This window comes from Mytilus edulis, chromosome 9 (genome assembly GCF_963676685.1).
Source record: "Mytilus edulis chromosome 9, xbMytEdul2.2, whole genome shotgun sequence".
NCBI classification, from domain to species: Eukaryota; Metazoa; Mollusca; class Bivalvia; order Mytilida; family Mytilidae; genus Mytilus; species Mytilus edulis.
The window spans coordinates 23,985,334-24,008,407 of record NC_092352.1 but is presented as its reverse complement, the minus strand read 5'-3'; the positions used below and the strand labels follow the sequence as shown (position 1 = coordinate 24,008,407).

Genomic DNA, 23,074 nt, shown 5'->3' with positions numbered 1-23,074 from the left:
GAAAACTAATCCAATTCAGGTCATCTGAATATACCAGTTTTTGTTTTGCATTAGCTCGGTAGAGTGATATAGTCCAACGTTCAATTTTGTCATGTTTTAGGGACTTCACCTTATTTGAGTTCAGTATTTTTGTTATTAAAAATAACATCACATCTCGATACTTAATATAGATATCAAATTTGTAAACAGGGAGTACTTTAACCTGTACTCAAAAACTGTTCACCAGTATACAATGGGAGGTTTGCAAAATGATTTTTTTTTAATATAGTTTTTATGGTCCAAATAAACCTTATCAAATCTAGAAAAGGGATCTAGTTTGCCTCCTTGAGTTGATTATCAGCAATTTTATTTAATTTTATTGTCTTTTGTCAATAATGACGACACTCAAACAGTTAACTGCAGTTGGCTTTATCCTACAATGATTGAATATCAAATTTTAATGGTCAGATGAACTAGTCTTCTAAAGGGGCAATTTCATGTTCATAGATAGATTTGACCAAAAATGTAATATTTGATTTATCACATACCAAAACGTATATCGTAATTACAAAACGTCTAAATAAAAATGAAAATAAAACAAACACACACACAAATAATAGTACACAAGACACAAAAAAGAAAACTAAAGACTAAGCAACACCAAAACCTGGGGGTGATCTCAGGTGCTCCGGAAAGGTAAACATATTCTGCTCCACATGTGGAAGAAATGTGGACATTTATTTTACTTAACTCATGATTCCATTTGCACGTGTAATATTACAAAATGACTAAAAACGCATTTTAGCAACATTCGTTTATGAATAACCTGGCTAAAAACACTGGTTTTCATATAATAAATTTAGTCCTGGTATCTACGATGAGTTTATTTTCAAGCACTTTATTGAATATATTTTTTTATTTGAATGTTGAATGAAGTCTGAATGAATATTTGAGCTACTATAGTTTTATTGTTGGCAAAAAGTCAAAATCCCAAAAATACTGAACTCCGAGGAATATTTAAAACGGAAAGTCCACAATCAAATGGCAAATTAAAAAGCTCAAACACATCAAACGTATGGATGAAAACTGTTATATTCCTGACTTGGCACTGGCATTTACTTATGTAGAAAACGGTGGATTGATCCTGGTTTTATAGCTAGCTAAACCTCTGACTAATATTTTGATATGAGCGTCACTAGTGAGTCTTATGAAGACGAAACGCGCGTCTGGCGTACTAAATTATAATCCTGGTACCTTTGATAACTATTATGTGACAGTCGTACCAAATTCCATTATATTGACAACAAAATTGTCTGGCACTGTGTATATTATCAAACAGGGTAACGACATACGTAAAAGAGTCAAACACATAAATCGAAAATACACTGACAACGCCTGGCTAAAACTGAAAGAATACAAACAGACAAAAAATAGAACACATGACACGACATAGAAAACTAAAGAATAAGCAACACGAACACCACCAAAAACTAGTGGTGATATCACGTGCTCCGGAAGGGGAAGCAGATCCTGCTCCACACGTGGCACCCGTCGTGTTGCTTATGTTATAACAAATCCGGTAAATAGTCTTAATTCGGTAGGTCAAATTCATGAAAGGAATTGGATTGTAGTTACGACGTAAGGAACATATCCGATATCATTTGTGAAACGGTTATTTCATAACGGTCCACCAACTCGTGATGGCGTCCGTAAAATTTACGAAGGGATGATTTTAACTTCACCATTTGGAACTCTTGGTTTAATAGCTTTCTTGTGAGCAGCAACCCTCTATCAAGAAAATCATGATAGGAAATTCAAGCACGGGAATATCGTATCAATTCGGACATATATACCGCGTATGCAGGTGCTGCTGGAATGTTGCTACTTTGAAATGTAAAGTTCACAATTGGAAAGCTGAAATCATCTCTTTTGTCGTAAAGCTTTGTTTTCAACCGACCCTCATTGTCAATTTTTAGATGTAAGTCAAGATACTAAATTATTTTATATTACGCTTAATATATTTACAGATCATTGTATTGCTTGTACAACCTGTAACATAATTGTGAATCGTTAGCTACCATGAACTAATTGGGTCTTTGGGTAGAATTTTTTTAAATGCAAACGCAAGTGACCAAAACACACTTAAGTTTAAGCTGTAAAACGTCTGCATCACTAGCCTTTAAACATTGTGGTTGTGAATTCGAATTCGGCACGTGGCACTGCAATATAATTTAGACTATGATTGTCAGTTTTCCTATCAAAGGTTAGTTGTTATATCTAGACTTGCCGGTTTCCTTCTGAAGGAAGTAGCTCGTAGTGCTGAATGTGACGTTAAAACACCAATCCATAAATCATTCATTCTCATAATGTAACGGTTATCTTCCCCAAAACCTCCTACAGATTTATATCAGAACTTAACTAATGAATTTATTGTAAAGGGTCTTGTTCTTTAATGTATGGACGATTATCCAAACTATTACAAAGAATCAATCAAAATCTGTACATTATATATGTTTTAATTTACCATTGTTTTAAAATCCTAAGTTGTATTCTTGAAATCTAGCAATATCTTCTTGTGACAATTTAACTGAATGTCACCGTTCTGTACATTATAACAACAATAAAAGCTAAATCTACATTTACATTTACAGTTGCAAAAATGTCAGATATGGTCTGCATTAATCTGAATGAATTTAGCTATTGAAAGCGTTTTCAAAATGTTAATTTTGACCAAAACGCCTTGCCTTAATGGTGTTGACATTTACATATGGCCCCTGCGCATGTGTTTAACTAGCCATGAAACGATATCTTACAAACACTGGTCACAGCGTGTTTGTATCAATTTATACAGTCACTTTTTCGGAGTATGAAGTTTACTGGTGCATTTAAACCACAATATGTGATAAGATGAAATTGACATATCACTGTCTAAAAGCACTAAATGAAATTTGGAATACCAAATATTAACAATAATTCACACAGAATTAGATCCTGAATGCGACCCCGAATGGCCATTTCTAGTGCTCAATGTCATTGTCATTGTATGCTCTTCCTGAAGAGAGTTCGTTCTTCTAGCTTTCTTGCAACAACATGTAGCAAATATTTTATAAAATCCTCTACGAAATGTTTTATTCATCCAGACATATACAAACGGGTTGTAACAGGCATGACTCATTGCAAGCCAGAATGAGGTATTCCATATCAGTTTTGTGTATTCTTGTTCGTAAAGCCTAGGATCATAGTCTCCTACTAATGTTACAATATGAATCGGTAGCCAACACATTCCGTAAACAAGTACCACAATGATCATCATCTTTACCATCTGTAATTACAAATATTGATATACATTATGAATTCATCATGATTCCCAAGTTACATAATCTATATACCTAGAGTACATGTTGCTCATTAAAGTTTGAATTATTAATACTTTAGACGATCGATATAATTTTCAGCATATGAAACTTATTGTCTATCCTTCAAAACAAATCGTTGTTAAACTCAAGTTTACATGTTTAAGGAGGCGCAGGTATTTGACTGTGCTTCATTATTCGTGAAGAATTATTGTTTATAGGTAATGTTAATCACGAATTTAACAAAACACATCTTTTGAGTCTTGCATGCCGACTTTATCGAAACAGCGAAATCTTAATCAACGAAACAGGTCTTACATAGATACAGGAAGCTGTGGTATGAGTGCCAATGAGATAACTCTCTATTAAAGTAACAATTAATAAAAGTAAACCATTGTAGGTCAAGGTACGGCCTTCAACACGGAACCTTATATGCATACTTGTTTCTATTAACGGAAGAACTCGTAACAGACCTAATCAAAAAAGGTGTCTCTAAAATCATTGGGAAGTCCAGTGCTATCAGATTCCGCAAAAACACTACAAACGACTCAAAAGTTTAGAAATATCCATATAACAAAATTTTGATGAGGTATGGTTTATACCTTTATTTTTCTCTTGAAACAAGAAATTAAATAAAATTCGTTCAAAATAATGTTAATTTTATTGATATGTAAATGTTCCAGACCATATGAGTATTTGGACCGTACGCGTACGGTCCGGACCGTATACGTATACTCGTACGGTCCGACCATACGCGTACGGTCGGACCGTATGAGTATACGCGTACGGTCCAGCTGACCAGACATGTTTTGAGATCATATGGGTTAAAAACAAATATTTATCAAAATCTTTATTTTTAGTTATACAAATTGTTATTATTACAAATAGATGGATGAAGTGAATAAGCGAACAATTGACATTAAATATTTGTTTAATTGTATATCTGAATCCTCTTTTGTTACTCTGGCAGTATACATGTCTCTGCTCTGGCCCAAGGTGACACTAGTCTTGCTACCACAAGGAACGTGATATTTTTTTACATTATCATGTTTTGTTCATGCATGTTCCTTTGCATATGATTTTTTTTTGTTTTAAAGTTCCTAAATATTCTATGACAATTGTCCTCCCACATTATGTTTACTTCCGATAACTTCAATTTCAATGAGCATACTGGGCTGCAATTAATGAATTACTGACATGCTAAATACAGGAGATTAACAGATTAAATAAGCGTGTTTTTTTTAAATAGTTAAAATATTAAGTTTTTATTTCAATTACGAACTTTTTATATTAATTTGAGATATAAGTTATGTTGATCTGTTATATACATTTGTATCTAATAAACTTGACCAACTTCTTAATATTAGTCAGACCGTACGCGTACGGTCCGACCGTATACGTATTCTGAAAAAGTACGCATACGGTCCAAATACTCATACGGTCTGGAACATAAATACGATGAAATATTCTGAATACTTTTGTGTGCAGACATTTTAATTTTGATAAACTATGGTCATGTTGGTGTCATTAACTTGTTAAAATTGACATATTTGATTTAAATATACCATTTTTCTCATTATAGTTTTTGTCAAAATAAGATTTGAACAAAGAAGCCTTAAACAAAAATACAGTTTAGCATAAGCATCGTTGTAGAAGACATGCTTTATTTAGCAACAACTAAGACACGATATCATACAGAAATCATGTTGATATATTATTTGGGTTGGTACATGTATGTCTAGTTCTTGGTTCATATCTATATATCAGTAAGAAAAACTGAGGCTATTTTACAAGTTTAATGCAATTTCGCATTAAGTACACATAGTTTAAAATTTAGGGAGCTACCATTTGATTTTTATGGGAGTCTAGGATGACAAATGTTGTATGCATTTTTTTTTTTAAAGTTGTAATCTGGTCCTGCATTATTATAAGTTTATCCTGACCCTCTATTTTTAGATAAATAGTTTTTATACCTTTTTTTTAAAGTCAATACCCTAAATTTCACCCTAGCCTCCCCTTCTTAAAAATTAAATCGTAGTTCCTTTAGATAAATTTCTGAGGGATGTTTTTTACTCATTTAGATTCGAGTTGATAAATGCTAAAACAACTTATCTCAATTAAAAACTTCGTATTCCGACCATCGGTTACTTTTACATCATCTGTATTGAACTTTTCAGCATGCATAAGATTAAAAGAATTAGCTTATTAGGTCAAAGTCGGCTTAAAATCGATGCAGAATATTATTGCATAAATTTTGTGTTATAGGTATTATGCAAAAGAGGGGCGTTCAAACTCATAAATCGAAAATAAACTGACAAGGCTGAAAAAGAAAAAGGCAAAAAGGCAAACAATTATAAACACCAAAAAAAAACGTAGAAAAAAAAAGCTAAGCAACACGAGCCCCACCAAAAAATGAGAGTGATCCATTAAAAATAATGATTAAGGTTTGTAACTGCTAACTGTTAACTTATTCATCTTTAGTGATACATGTATGATACACACTAAGTCTTCTTTAATTCATGATTTCTCAGCATACTCTAATTAAATGATAATTATTAAGATAATGTCTCATAATAATGTTTGTATTCAATTTTCATGGACGTATAAACCAAATATTTAAAACAAACCTTGTCATTTTTTTTCCAAAAATATTACAAAAGCATTCTTAATATAGAATCTGTGGTATTACTTTTATTTTAAACCAGGATGTTTTCTTTAAAGTTATCTAATTATCTAAGCTAATAATTTGAAAGATCTGATAGACGATCAAATATCATAAAAGAAAATAGAAAAGTTCTCGGTTGTCTAAAAATCTGTTATATTAAGTCACGATTACCATATTTGTTTACGTGTTTGTCACATATATAATCACTATAATGACAATGCATAAATTGAAGGCAACAGTAGTTTACCGATGTTCAAATTTTACAAAATAAGAAGATACAAAGTCAAACAAAAAAGCCAAGGGAATGAGACCGGATAAGGCGTTGGAAAACCTCTTCTGCAAACATGCATCTTTCTCCTTCATCTGAAGTTAATTGGGATATATGAGATGCAAGTAGCAGTGAAAATTGGATTAATGAAAAACAGGACATCAACAATATAGCAAAAAGTGAAATTAAGAACTTTGCAAGATTCATTTTCATTTTGCAAGATCCAATTTCCTTTTGCGCGCGAAAATTTTTTGAAAGAATTCTGTTTTATATGAGTGCAAAATAGAGTTCACAATTAGTATTCATCTGAATGCCGATGGTCAGTCAATATATCCACCCACCAAACGCAAGCAATATCTTATCGATCAAAAAATCCAGAATTTGAATGAGATTATGATTTTGCCATTTGATTAGGGACTTTTCGTTTTTAATTTTCCTCGGAGTTCGGTATTTTTGTTATTTTACTTTTTTGGTGTATTTATTGTTCTTCACACACTTATATTTAGTATGACCTTGAGCAAGTAATTTGCATCTACTATTTCCATATTTATAGAAATAGTCCAGTCAAACTAAGATTTAACCTCAGACTAATTGCAACAGAAAATGTTTTAGTTCTAATCTATAGCATTTAGCCATTAATATAAGAAAAAAGTCCCATAAAATCTAACTTGAGGAAAACTCAAAATTAGCAATTTTAATTTCCTATGGAAATTAACATTTAAAGGGTGATAACTCCGCAAAAATGAGTCTATTTGTGGTCATTTTTTGTTTGATTTTCTTAAAATGTATGTCAAGTATTGTTCTTTAATGGGGTTATAAGTTAGTTTTTGACTAAATTATATAATATTCTGCTCATGAAATGTACAAAACCGAAGTGTTATGGGTAATTTTATTTAGTTGTGCATTTTTCATTAAAGAAATTGCAAATTTGTGACTTTGTAACCATTTTGAAAAAATAATGTGAAATTTGGTATTGTTTATATTTGTATATTATATTTTTTTCAGCATCTTACTTGTTTAAAGAAACTTTAAACAACAAAAAGAAGAAAACAAGCTTAATTATTTTTATTAGACTTGAGATTCTTTACCTTCACATGTTAAAAAAAATCAATAAATGGTCAACTAATGAATTACGAAATCTAGAGTATAGCTTGATAAAAAATATGAAAACACCTTAAGTTGAGAGTTTTTTGTTATACTCAAAGACGGCTTCAATATAATGAATCAATACATTCTGATGAATAGAAGCGGTAAAGTTATAATTTTGTATCAATTTTTATTGATATTTCTACCTTTTTTGCAGAGTTAACTCCCTTTGTAATGCAAATCTCCATAGGAATTTTAAATGGTGATTTTTTTGGTCTTCCTCAAGTTAGTTTTTATAGAACTTTTTTGGGGGTATATTTGGGGTATAATGCTAAAGATTAAAACTTAAAAATCTTCTATTGCAATTACTTTAAGATTAGACTAGTGTTAAATTTATGCTAGATTGACTGGACTAAAATGTTGACGAGATGATACGGTCCCTTTTTCAATTGAGGGATTGGAATAGTGTTGTTGTGTGTAGAAACATTAAGTTTTGATATCATTGCAAAATGTCATGATTTGATGTGGTATTCTATGATTAATTCAACTTTGGCCAAAGATAACAAAGAACATTTTCGGTTACGAGCTTATCATAAAGTACTATAGTTATTCGGCCGCTACGAAACTCATCGGTGGAGCTCGATACAAAACAATATCACAGCATGTGAATTTCACAGCAATTTCACAACTTCTTTTCCATAAAATGTGTATAACAAGCAATTGAGGGCAGATAGTATTATGTGTGTAACGTGTATCATAGAAGATGATTTATCTGTAAAAGACAGATAACAATGTGTACGACCAATGAACCTCATAAACCTCATTGTACGACAAAATGTATAGAATTTAGCTTACTCTGAATGCTTTGGAGCTAGGGAGAATTTGTTTTTTATTTTGTTATTAAATAAACAAATGAATAACATCGATTCAGGCAAATGTGACTAATAAAAATTTCCTTGTTAATTTCTTATTACTGCCAAATGAGATAAATGCATATTGATGGTAAAAAAAAATGCAGAAAAAACGACCCAGAAATGTTGGTAGCCTATTATAAACTCTTTACCTTTCTCTTTGAATTCGCTAATCGTTCATCTCTCATCGGGACAGCTTCGCCCGGTGTTTTCTTTATCCATATGATGTAACCTATTCTACTATAGGTACAAGCTAGAGCCATTAGAGGAATAAAATACTGAAGCAGCAAGATAACCAGACTATATACAGATCTGTTCATATATGTAAAAACCTCAATACACTGGCCTTTAGGACATTGATCTGTGTCATTAGAATATACAATTTTAGATGTTATGGCAGTCGGTAAAGGCACAGCGGCAGACATAATCCATACAATTATCAGTACTAGTACCACACCTTTGTTGGTTATTTTTGGTCTTAGCGGATGTAAAATAGCTATGTATCTGTCAATACTCATTGCTAGCATTGTCAACGCACTAGAAAATACAGCAACGACTTGAATGTAAGTTCCCAGTGGGCATGTGAATGATCCGAACGGCCAATAATGAAATATCAGATTTGCCATGATTGTTATGGGCAACATTAATGCTTTGATGATATCGCTAAAGGCAAGATTTAACAGAAATAAATTGGTAACACTGCGCATTCTGTGATCGTTAATTATAAGGTAGCACACAACGCCATTTCCAAATATAGCCACAATTAGAACAACACTGTACATAATGAGAAGAAAGCTCTCCCACGGACCGATCTCGGATACACAAACATCGTCTATATCAATTACAGGAAAAGATTTGTCTGTGCTGTTATCCATGGTGTGATGTTCTATCATTACAGTACTTTTATCCTGAAGAAATACAAATAATTTGCAGTTAGTATGAAATTAATATATGATGGATATTATGAAGTACATTTCTTTTTACGTACATAATCAACATTTAACAAGGAAATGTTGTCATTTTATTGCAATCTGTTGTCAGTTTATATGCATGATTGGTCTTTCAGTAGTAAGTAAATGTATAAAAAATAACTCCTGTAGATATATGTTTGAAAAAATATTCTAATTATAGACCGGTAAATATGCCGTTGACATATTATGGCGTTGGAATGTACTTTTGCCTGTAGACACGAACTCGAGTACAATACCCATATAATAAACTTTTCCCAGTAGAAGAGAGTGCAATGACCGTACATTAAAGTATGTCCTGTAGACTATCGTAGTATAACCGTATACTAAAATAATGTGGTGGCTGTTAAACCATGAAATGACCCGCTTATTATTTAAAATGTTTTAAACCGACTTTTTTGTTTTACCATCTCTTCAGCGTTTGTTTTAAATTTTGGGCTTCCAAATTCTTTTGCTTCGAGAATTACTAAAGAGCGATTAGTTTTGGTATTGCGCATCTGGTGCTATAATATAGGTACTGTGTATGTATTTAAAAGTGCAGGAATGCATCCTACTACAATGTTTAGTACGAAAACATTCACCTGCCCATTCAGTACATTAAAAAGTCATCAATATCAGTGCATTCACTTGATAAATATGCTTCTGTTTTATTGATAAATTATATATATATATATATATACATATATATTAGTTGAATGAATTCGAATTACAATTGATAACCGCTAATTAATCACGTTTTAACATAAACATGGTAATTTTCGTAAAAATTATCGACACGCGGATTATTTTTCTAGAACATATTATAATCTGACGAGTCACCATTTTTTTATTTTTTTTATTCCCAACATGCAGTATTAAAACTGAATTAAAACTGTGTTGATGCTTCAAAAGTCCAAAATCGATTGAGAGAAAACAAATCCGGGTTGTAAACTAAAACCGAGAGAAACACATCAACTATAACAGGAAAAACAACGAAACAACAGAAACTCTAAAGTTCAACAAAAACAAACGACAACGCAACTTACATGTAAACGAACTATTAAATAACAACTGCCATATTCTTGACTTGGTACAGCACATTTTAAGGAAAAAAATGGTAGGTTCAACCTGGTTTTGTAGCTAGCCAAACCTCGCGCTTTATGGCAACGTTAAATATACCGCTAAAATGACAACATTACATGAAATTCAATATCGCCTCCGTTGTTATTTATTGAGACATGAATGTAAAAAGTGAATTACGGTTTCATGTGTGACATAAAAATTATAGATAGAAAGAGAGCCTGAGAAAAAACGTCAAAGAAAAAGGAGACGTTACAATGTCAAAACTTGTCAAATTAATGAACAATCCAAAGATTGACATTTTTTTCAACAGACTGTCGGCATTCCACTAGGAACCAATTGTGCCCCTATTCTTGTCGACTTGTTTCTTAATTATTATGAGGCACACTTCATACAGAAACTTCTTATGAAGAAAGATAAGAAGTTAGCAATATCCTTTAACTTTACTTTCCGCTATATAGATTACTGTTCCTCTAGTATCTTTAGCCCCTCTTTCAACTATTCTATTTTAATTACTGCAGACAAAATAAGACTTTTATTGTAAAAACAATGGCGTCTTAATCAGCTGGTAGAAACTGGTGAATGCTTTTCGCCCCTCTATTATTTCGGTTCTTTATAGAAATTTATTCCACTGTTGTTCAAATATGTGAAAAGGGTCCCTTTAGAATGAATCTTTAAAGAATATTGTATATCCTCATTCCTGTCATCAAATCGCTGTTTGCCGTCGATATTGAAAGGACAAATTTGAAACACAGTTAAAAGATCTTGGAAAAATCTTTCCGGTCGCAAACAATGAAATAAAAATTGGGCTTTCTAGATCAATTTAATGTACTTGTTCTTGTACATATTCCATTAAACTGTCATGAACTCCATTTAAAATAAATGAATAATCTATACTATACAATAATACATGTAGATTAAACGACTCAAGTCCTACAAAGACCATTTGGTCGGGAAATGCCGTCTGAGGTACAAGATGTTATTTTTTTTAGAATTGATATAATGTCACTTAAATAACTCGACTTAAAGTCGGTTAAACAAAGCAAACATTGTGAAATTATTCTTTTCATTAACATGTAATACAGCTGTCGGTGTCAGCTCCATACAGCTATACAATGTAGACAACAGAAACTATCAAGACTTATTAAGGAAAATAAATTAATTAAAATAAGTAGTTAAAGCAGAAGCAAAACGAAACGCCAACGGAAAGAAGAAAAGATTGTTGCTGCAAAGTGAAACCTTTTTTTTAAAACAATTTTATGGAACAACTTTCATGAATTGAATTCTTATATAATTTCTTATTGATTATTTTGCCAATGACGGAGGGAGTTTAACAAGGCCAAAGCAAATTTATATCATTCGTCTCATTTCCGAATTAATCTTCTGTGCACAGCTTGCTGTTGACGAAAATGGCTAATAGATATAAGAAGATGTGATATAAGTGCCAATTAGACAACTCTCTATCCAAGTCACAATTTGTAAAAGTTAACCATTATAGGTCAAAGTACGGTCTTCAACACGGAGCTTGTAAAAGTTAACCATTATAGGTCAAAGTACGGTCTTCAACACGGAGCCGTGGCTGCTCACACCGAACAGCAAGCTATAAAGAGCCCCCAAAATGAATTTAAATCTATATACAAACGAAAAATGAGAAGAAAAAAAAACAATTGTGAACAACATCAACAACCACTAAACATCAGGTTCCTGGCTTGAAAATGAAAACAAAAACATCAACAAAAAACAATTTCGTCTCACCTATATGATAAAATTGTATCAAAATTATAATAAAGAAAATATAATATAAATCTCATCAAGTGTTATGCATAATTCAAAATATATAAATTACGTAACATAATCTACGACTTTAAAGAGTTTATATTATAACTTTGCTTAGAAAAAATTTAAATTATTATCATTACCATGCATTCACAAATTGATAGCTCTTAAATACGATGATATCGATCAAACCTCAAATATAGGAGCAACAGTGTAGTCAAAATGAAGAAAACGAAATACATGCAGTAGCCATCATTACACCAATTAGAAAGAACAGACCATACTAAACCCGAACATGAATCGCTGTATAAAATCTTCTTTATATGAACAAAAGAACTAAAAATAATTATGAAATAAAAGTTCAAAATTGTTTTTGCCTGGTTTAAATGATTTCAGAACCGATCGAGCATCAGTTATCTACTCAACACAGTTTCCCTTATATATTTATTTTGCTTTATATTACTCCCTGATCTTTCCTGAGAATAAGTGAGATTTTTTATTTATTGTATGCCTTTATTTTGCAAAATTATTATTTCGTTTAATCTTTATATACAATTGATAATAATGTGGATTCTGAACGTTAATCAATGATCTATCAACAATTATATATTTATGTGTAAAAAGCACAGATTCATACCAATTTATCAAATAACATAAGCACAAGTAACAACAACAGAACATCGCGACACTTATTGTAACAACAATTGATGCGAAGTAATTGTAGAGTCATGGTTAAGGGAAAATCCAAAAAGTAAATATTCTATAATTTCATATTTGTTTAACACTGATACTGGTTAAAGTTCGATCATGTTTTTATTTCTTTCTATGGATAATCATTATCGACATCGTTTCCTACATCGTATTGTGAGTGTTCCTGCTTATGACCAATCTATTTATGCTTTGTTAGCTCTGTCAATAACAATCAATGACTGCCATCAGCATGACTGATCTGGTTGATCACCTTTTGTTTATTTGTATTGTATATAATAAACTTACACTTTTCAATGGCGTATTTCGGAATACTTTCGAGTAGGTCATTGATTTTTTTTACTGTCAGTAAATATGTCAAAAAAGAAAATGAGATTTGAAAAATTATTAGGATTGAGATAACTTAATTAAATCGACTTGTGGAAGCCAGTTCAATTTCATGTTTAAATATACAATTGTAATAAACCAACAAAAGTGTTAATATTAATTTCGTATCGAAAGTTTTAATCAAATTACATGGTTGTTTTTGTAATGTGTTGTACAAAAACCATTTGAAACATGCGGACACGAGATAGAGTTACTTTAGGATGCCATTAATATAAAGTGAACAATTCATAAAAGTACAAATGGTTTAGGATGGACAATAGAAACAGTAATGAATTGCTTTAAATCCGCCAAATATAATGAGGGCAAATTCCTAATCGTGTTATAACTTTTACAATCCTAAAATTAATTGGCCATTTCTACTTGTAGCACTGAGTAACTAATGGCCAACAAAAAGGGTTGGTAGTCGCCTACAACCACAAGCTTTTAAAGTCATTGATAAAAGATTGAAAGGACTTTGAGATAAACAGGTGTTACACCTTCATTTCGTCAATTATGCTATCTGGATGCTGCTATAGCTAAATAGAGAAATTGATTTGTATGGTCACATATGTTTTTGATCTATTTATTACTAGCATCTTACATTCAGTCCAAACTTCAAACTTCCACTCATGTCTAAGCTTATATAAACTTTTGTATTATACTCATATACTTTCACTGTGTGCACGCTTTAATACTTTTACTTTGGCCTCAAAGTTGATTTTGTTTTGATCATTTCCCTAATGCAGAAATCTCAGACTGACTTCAGACTTTGACAAAACAAATTTTGTTTTGAAAGACTTATTCATACCACTCTAAGATATTAATAATTAGTTTAAAACACTAAATTTAAATTTCAAGGAATGCAAATATGATATACAACATAAATTTTGTTTGTTGAATTAATAGACAATAACTGATTAGTGTCTTTAAATATTAGCTGTATTTGTACTCGGCTCGAAACAGGTGTTATAGCTCGCTAAAAGCTCGCATACACCTTGTTTCCTAGCTTCGTACAAATACAGCTGATATTTAAAGACACTAAACAGTTATTGTCCTGCAATTAATTCTGTAATTATTTGTGTTTTGAAAGACACAAAAACACATGTTTTGCATTTATTTTCGATTTGAAATCCCTTGAGGCCAGTGTAGTAATGCGATACAGTAATCACACATTCAGCTGAAGACGGGTTCGCAAAAAAGAATCTCGAATTAAGAAATAATTCCTTCATGTCATGCTCTATGCTCATTTTAACATGGTAGGCGTTATATTTGTCGATATTTTACACTGAGCGTTAGCGAGGTGTAAAATGTGGTCAAATATAATGCCAACCCATGTTAAAATGAGCATAGAGCATGACATGAAGGAATTATTTCGATTCTAATAGGACAAATACAGTATTTTTACAGGTCGAAGCATACGAAAATACCGTAAAAATGTTTAGCTGTTCCCGTTTCCTCTCCGAGGAGTCTGTTCATTACATTTCATATTTGATAAGTTTAAAAGATACGAGCAGGGTAAATATATGGTGTTCGATATAACATATATTATAAAAGTTTAAGTAAGCTACTGGAATGTATATATTTTATAGGCAACGATGGAAATAACTTTAATATTAACATAAATTTGTGCGCAGGTGTCAAACATATTGTGTGCTCATTAGAACACAGCTTTGTTTACAAAGCGTAATAAGGACGACATATTAGAATGGTCAATAATTGAATAATTGTCTATTTTAAAATAACAACTAATTTCAACAGTAAAATCAAATAACAAAACATTGTCCAATTTGAAACAGGAGTGTACGAGTTGTCCTACGCTTCAGACTCGACATTCACTAAACATGCACGCTTAAATTGACATGGTTGTTTTTGTTACACAATCATACACATTCAAGTTTTGAAATCGATAGTTGTCATCGCAGAAAAGACTGTTGTTCATGTGTGTATGTTATCAGAAAATTGGTGTGATTCTTATTGCTCAAAAGAAAAATGTTTGAAAACAAACAGAACTTATAAAAGTTATCGTTAATTCGCAATAACTACGTCATTGGAATGCGACCGCAATACACATTCTGAGGTCACGCAGGTTCATTCAATACTCAGTCCGGCAATGGGCGGAGCTTTAAAGCGATATATGAAAAGTATACAGATACAGCATCACGATATCTGTAGGGCTGTATCCCACGGCCGACACTCGGCTAACCGAGATATTGGTCGGTTAATCTATATTGAGTATGCGGCTATATCGGCGGTTGGTCTTTTAATCGGGTTGGCTAAAGTCTGTTAATCAGGTGTTATCGAGAAAATCATTGAAAGTTCAGCATGTTTCATTGTATAACTTTTTTTAATATATTTTTATCATAAAAATTATTCATGTCTAACAAAACAATTCAATGTACTGAATCCAGTGGTGTAATTATTATTTTTCTAGCTTCGATGTACAATCTATAAAATGAAAAGGCGGGCTACTCATCAATAAATTTATACACATTTTACACACACCAAATTTACACAAAATGACACGTTGGTTGAATTTACTTGCATGCAATATTTTGAACATCGAAAAAAGACAGGCATTATGTCTGTTAACCATATTGATATCATTGTGTGAAAAATCTACACGAAAATCTGTATTTTGGTGACATAAATCAATCTTTATTTAAAACCTGGTCTGTTAATGGGTCGGATGTATACAACCCGGTCTGTTAGTTGGTCTGTTAAGAGTTATGAATGGCAATAAAAGTATAATTGTATTGCTATATGGGGTGTTATCGGATCAAATGGGTATAGGCTCAAGACGAGCGGCTAAAATATACGGAAACAACACATGAGCAAAGAAACATAAAATATACGGAAACAACACATGAACAATGAACAATTTACACAATGGAAATTGGAAATTGATAAAAATGGTTTCAAAAAGAATAATATAAAAGTAATATTAATTTCATCAAAGAATGGTCGAATATATCATGTGGATTCTGTTTAATTGTCATGAATGACACCAATTTGTCATCTACATTGGTAACCAGTATATAAATCAGAGATAAACTTCGTAATATAACTAAACATCAGTAAGTAAAATATATTGGGATGCTAAAATATAAAGAATAGAGAAAGAATAATGAGTAAGATAAATAAAATGTAGAGAAAAGTGACATAACAGTTTAAGGAATACAGAAATAAACAACACCCCCAATCCGGACCATCATGGTATACACGAGAATCTGGATGTAGACGCAGAATATAGAATAATAGATAAGGACAGTAGAGAGTGATGCATTGCTAAAAAAGAGAGAAAAATAATAATTGTTTAAGAATACAGACATGAAACACCGCTGGGTGTTGAAACAGTAACGGATTTCGATGTACTCATATTGGTGACAAATGCTAGAAGTTTACATGCGGACAACTGCAGTTCTCCTCTGCATTTATGTAGAAAGGAACTAAACGGAATAAAATGAATTAAAACTTAAGATAAACTAACGTAGCTGCATTCGCTCCTTTCCATTTACTTCTTTAGAATGATTTGTAAACAACATATGATTGAGTAATAGAAAACAGAACCATTTGGATGATGCTGACGAATTAGGGTTTAACGTCCAGTGACAAGTATCATGTACATATGAGAACGACAATAAGTTATATGTACCCTGTGTTGTATTAGAAAGACACTTTCAGTCGGATTTGAGAACGTGCTTCTTTGAACAGACACAAAAATTAAGGCTGATTGAAAATGTTAATAATAAATCCATGCATATTCCAGCGGCCAATCTATATCACGCTATATTGAAGTGACACACCCTTCAATAAAATGCAAAGAAAGTCAAAATAAACATGCTCTTACTAGAAGGATACTGTTGCACCGTATTGTCATTGTTTTTACCCAAGAACATCTCATTCTTAACTTTTTGAATGGGAAAATATAAAGGTAGCAAAACTAGTGTCGTGGTTAAATAACTCTTAACTGACACAATTTCAATTGTCCAACCCATTAACAGACTTTATTCCCATAATTTTCACTAAAACGTGGAATTATTAACGTTATATTACAATTATGAAATATTTACTAATGTCAATTTATTTTTTAGAACCAAAGTACTATTTTGTGACCTTTAAATGATATCTAAAATTGTTTGTTTCGCCTTTTATTAAAAATATTGCTATGCGTATAAGCATAAATACTACATACTTGCGTGACGCCTTTTAGGTTTACTGAAAACTGCGCAGACTAGGAACTGTTTTTACATGTGGAAAATGTTCTATGATAGATATTATTTTGTCAGACACTTTTCTTTTTTTGATTTGGTTCTCATGATATGCCAAAAATCTGTATATTTAATAGAGTTGAACATTAAATTGTGCGTTTTACTCTTAACAGACGTATAACCAACCCGATTAACAGACCAATCGCCCATATAGCCGCATACTCAATATAGATTAACCGACCAATCTCTCGGTTAGCCGAGTGTCGGCCGTGTATCTGTATAGTAGATACCTAATTGCAGGATAAAGCTAGGTATCCCTGTCTATCTTTTTTGCTTTAATTTTTTAAATCACAAACATCCTGGTTCTAGTCTAGTTATCTTAGTTAGAACGAAGGTATACATAGCAAGCATTTTTACTTTTGTATTCTCAAAGGTACAATCACATAAAATGGGATGTGGTCTATATGAATGATAATGGTAACCCTAATTTTGCCTACTTCTTCAGCAGTTGTTAAATCGGTATGTCTCATCGTAATCATATTTTTATTTGAAAATGTTTATGTTGATAGAAACCTGTGCTTTCTAATTGATTAATTGATTGATTAGTTGTAGGTGTTTAACGACACTTCAGAACTATTGGCTATATATATCATGACAGACAGGGGTTTTTTTTGCGAATGAAGCCGACGTGTCCCTATAGAACAAGACACGTTTTGTCTAATTCATTCAGTTTTGATTATTTATAGCTTGATATAAGTATAAACAACTTTCCATAGTGGAAGAAAAAAGGAGTAAAATCACAAAAATACTGAACTCCGAGGAAAATTCAAAACGGAAAGTCCCTAATCCAATGACAAAAACAAATGATAAAACACATCAAACGAATGAAGAACAACAGTTACTGTCATACTCCTGACTTGGGACAGTCATTTTCTAATATAGAAAATGGTCGATTAAACCTAGTTTTTAAGCTGGCTAAACCTCCCATTTGTATGACGGTTGCATCAAATTCCATTATATTGACAACGATGTGTGGCTATATGTATATTAACATCATTTTTGTTGTTAGGTCGCTGTCTCATTAATAAAAATACTGAACTGAATTCAAAACGGAAAGTCCCTAATCAAATGGCAAAATCAAATGATAAAACACATCAAACGCATGAACAACAACTGTCATATTGCTGACTTGGTACGGGAATTTTCACAATCTTTAACTCACATTTTCTATTTTAAACTACAGCGGACAAAATACGACTTATAGTGTTAAACAATCATGGTTTCCCAACCAGCTGATGAAGAACCGGTTATTTGCTTTTAGTTACAACAAGAAGTCTTTTATAAAGTATGTTATCGTGATGTGTATATACGCTTGCTGTTATAACGATATTTCTTTATGAATTACATATCAACAAATTAGTAAATTTGATTTGCCCGTTAGAAATTTGCCTTGTTTTACAACTAGATAAACATGTTGCCAAACTTCTTTGTAACATAATTATGTAAACATTTATCGATTTCAATACGGATATATTCATTCGCGGTAGGCCTACACATGTAAAGAAATCTGGGATATGGTTTTAAGAAAGTTAAAATTGAAAGGGAATAAAGTATTAATTGGGAATTGTAATGTTTATATATATATATAATTTACATTTCCCATAGGTTAATACATTGCGTCTGACTCACAAGCTTTACATAAAAGACCTTTTGGACCTCTTTTTTTTAATGGTACTCTTTTTGAAATTAGATTTAGGTTGTGTTTATAAGTTTGAAATTCCGCCTGGTTGTAACTCTTGATTTATTGTTTGCAAAAGTATGAGTTATTCTAGATAATAAGGATGTTCCTATCCCAGGCAGAAAACCGTAGTCGTATTACGCACAATTTTTTTGAATTTTTGGTCCTCAACGCTCTTCAACTTTGTACTTGTTTTTGGCTTTCGAACTTTTTTCATTTGAGTGTCACTGGTTAGTCTTATATGGACGAAACGCGCGGCTGGCGTATTAAATTTTAAACCTGGTACCTTTTGTTAGCTATTATTCGTGTGTTTCTCTGTCCTATTTGCCATGTTCAGGTTCAACCTACCATTTTTTTCTTAAAATGTCCTGTACCAAGCCAGGAAATTGGCCATTGTTATATAATAGATCGTTTCTGTGTGTGTTACATTTTAATGTTGTGTTTCTGTTGGGTCGTAGTTCTCCCCTATTTGATGGTCCTATTTGATGTGTTTCCCTCAGTTTTAACACGGATTTGTTTTTTTTTCTCAATCGATTTATGAATTTCGAACATCGGTAAACTACTGTTGCCTTTATTGATGTATTTTTTTTATACACGCATACATTTTGAAACCTTTAATAAAAATATATTGAATATTTCTATATGTCTTGTACACGTTATTATGACCACGCGTTTGGGGAAACAATAAATGGACGGAATCATGACATTTTTTTATGTTTTCTTTTGTCTCATACGAAACTGATTCAAAGCAATAATCGTGTCATGTTAAAAACAATTTTCTATATAATCTATCATGCCTCATTTTTGTTCAATCCGAGAAACCTTGTCAACGAAGTAGTTTTTAATTTGATTCTTTGTAAAATCCTCTTATTATTACTATCTTTGAAATCTCATTTGAATTAATAGGATATTTGTTTTCTGTGGAAATTACATCTTTCTTCTGATTTATAGAGAGAAGTCGATATACGTATTTGTTTTGTGAAATATATATCATCCTAAAAATCTCTATTTTTCAGTGTAGGTTTTCATCCTTAACAGCAAATACAGAAAACTATGTTTTATATAGACCACTTTTCCATCTCCAAACTTATCTTTTTAATTAAATGTCTTTCTTTATATTCTAATAACGACATAAAGGTTTCTGTAATGGCCACTTAAAGGTTTTCAGGGTTGCATTAATGACGATTTGATGTTATCTGAATTATTTTATCAAACGATTGATTAAGCATCGCACATTCATAAAAGAAGCAAAATAAAAACTCGTCCATGTGATGTCATTTTGACGTCTATTGAATATATATATATATATAACATCACGCATGCCTGCAGACGACATTTATATTAGTGTAATGATTTGTTGTCTGAATGTGAATGTTTTTTGAATTAAAAGAAAATATTGGATGTAATTTTTTTTATATAGCTATTGCTTAAATCACATTTATAGATGATAAGAGCCCAAAATATCTCCGCGCTTTTGTTATTGAACAGAACATGATGTCTTTTGTGCTTTAATGTTGTTGTTGAACTTGTATCTCATTGACGCAAGCTCCATATATGCTTTAATTTATTTATAGAAGACTAAAAATGCTTTACATTATATCGCACTGCGTCAGATTGATTGTAGTCAATTTGCATAATCTTTTAAATCGATAATGATAAATATTTTCATCGAAGAATAAGATTAAGATTTGTCGTTATAAGTCTTCACTAGGTTTGTATTTCACTGCCAAAAGTAGTCCACAATTTTGAATCACGTATGTTCAATTTTAATAAGAACGGTCAAATCTTGATAATTTAAAATTTCGAAGACCTCTTTCATGTGCTATTCAGAGTCTTTTAATCTTTTAATGCCCTTTCATAAATAGAAATAAATTTAAAGGAGTCAACGGGCTAGTAACCCAACGACACATATAACCAAAAAAAACCCAACATTTCATCACAATTAACATTTGACCGGTTCAGATTAATTAAGTTGCTAACTGTTGTGACATTTGGAAAACATAACGAACTTCTATCTAGAATGAAATTCAAAACAGTGTGGCTGTGGCCATTGATTGACACATTAAATTCATCTATTGACTGGGACAATTTAGGTGAACGTTTGTATGTAACGACCTCTTCTCACTATGTACTTTTTAAAGACACTTAAACTATGGGGTCACCAAAGGTTCTCAACACCTTAATAAAGTAATTCGAAAAACCTGATTAATTTTTCGAATTATTTTATAATTAAAGGCGTTAAGAAATCTTTGGTGACCCCACAGTTTAAATGTCTATCGTAGGTACAAAAATGTACGTCGTGAACAGTGGTCGTTACAGACAAACTTTCACGTAAATTGTTCCAGTCAATGGTTGAATTAATGTGTCAATCAATGGCCACAGCCACACTGTTTTGAATTTCATTCTTAATATAATAATTCTATATAATTCATGTAGATGTAATCATTAAAAAAAATATTCACTTTGATGTCATTCAATGTTAACCGGACATTGTTAGGGGTTATATATTATTTTTGTGAAGTTGGACTTTACAGCACATCTGATTGCTCATTCGGTTATCTGTAAATTCATAGATGTTTAAATTCACATCTACAGGTCTTTGGAGGATTGTTTTTTCTTGTGGCAATCACAACACATCACCTTTTTTTATTTATTTTTTTTATCATAAAGATGTTTATTATACCATAGATGGGTATTACATCCATGATTATTCTTATAGAAAAATCATTTGAGCGCTCGTTGCAAAAGCGCGTATAATGAACGCTATTAAATATTCTTTGTTAAAGAAGGATATATGTTACAGTAGACGGCGCGAAACCAAAACAACTGATGCAATTAATATCACCGTAAGATAATCAGACACGAGTTAATAAAGTTATACAAATGAAGGTATCTGGTACCATATTATATAAATGGTTACTGCACAACACATTGACACAATAAATATCAAAATTGTAGTTAACTGGATAAATGTGTGCGGTCATGAAATCATAATATAATTATCCTATCACTCTTTCTTTCAGGAGGTAATTTGTTTAAAAACTTGAAGAAATGTGTATCATATAGTCGGAACTGCTTCAGTGCTTAACACAAGCATTGTCGTCATCGCAGGTAGAATGAACAATCAAAAGCAGCATAAAAGTCCTTCAAATTGCTATCTAAAATAGAAACTTAATTAGCTTGCACCAATAAACCATTGAAAAATGTCAGAAACAAACTTAAGAACCGTACTTGTAAATATTACATTTACTATCCTGTAAAGTATAAACTCCAATAAATCCAAGGCTTTGGTTGGATACGAGTCATTAAATTCTTAGTTTTATAGTTGTGTCTCTTTATTTTAACCGATATCTTTTCAATGCACTCCTCCGATTTAAATTTTTATAGACACAGAGATTTATAGTAATATGAAGAACTTTTATGCTACTTCTCATTTATTGTACAGTTGTACATGCAATTACGGCAATGATTTGCGTAAAACGTTATAGCAGTTCCCATTATCTGATACCGATTTCTTTTATGTTTTTTTAAACAAATTACCACCTGAATGAAGCATGATATGACACATTATAATTAAATGCCCACCACCACTTTACTTTTTTTAATTTATTTGTAATAATCTGTCATTTCGTCAATTTTCATGAGCTTAAGAGAATAAACATCTGAAGTAGTAACTTTACAACACTATGGTATAGTAAAATGCATCTATGCTTAGCTGATGTATTTCTTTTTACATACAAAAAAAAAGCAAGCGGTGATTTAAAGAATCAGGTGAATATGTCTGAATACGTCGACATGTACTTTATTCTGGTTTTATATTCTTAAAAAAAGAAATAAAAAAACATCCTCAAATAAATACAAGAACATAAATAAGACCGTTAGTTTTCTCGTTTGAATTGTTTAACATTGTCATTTTGTGGTCTTTTCTAGTAGACTATGCGGTATGGGTTTTGCTCATTGTTGAAGGTCGTACGGTGACATATAGTTGT

At 31.7% G+C, this 23,074-nt stretch overlaps 1 protein-coding gene across 1 annotated transcript in view; it reads right to left on the bottom strand.

Annotated features, from left to right (window-relative positions):
* Positions 1 to 2,475: 2,475 nt before the first annotated feature.
* The window catches only part of LOC139487859 (RYamide receptor-like), a 74,932-nt gene continuing 54,333 nt past the window's right edge, over positions 2,476 to 23,074 (bottom strand). Inside the window, exons 2-3 of the mRNA XM_071273028.1 lie at positions 8,415 to 9,170; positions 2,476 to 3,301 (exon numbers count right to left, since the gene is read on the bottom strand). Coding sequence (XP_071129129.1) covers positions 2,954 to 3,301; positions 8,415 to 9,155 — 1,089 coding nt within the window. The 5' untranslated portion in view covers positions 9,156 to 9,170 and the 3' untranslated portion in view covers positions 2,476 to 2,953. The remainder of the gene's footprint in view (positions 3,302 to 8,414; positions 9,171 to 23,074) is intronic.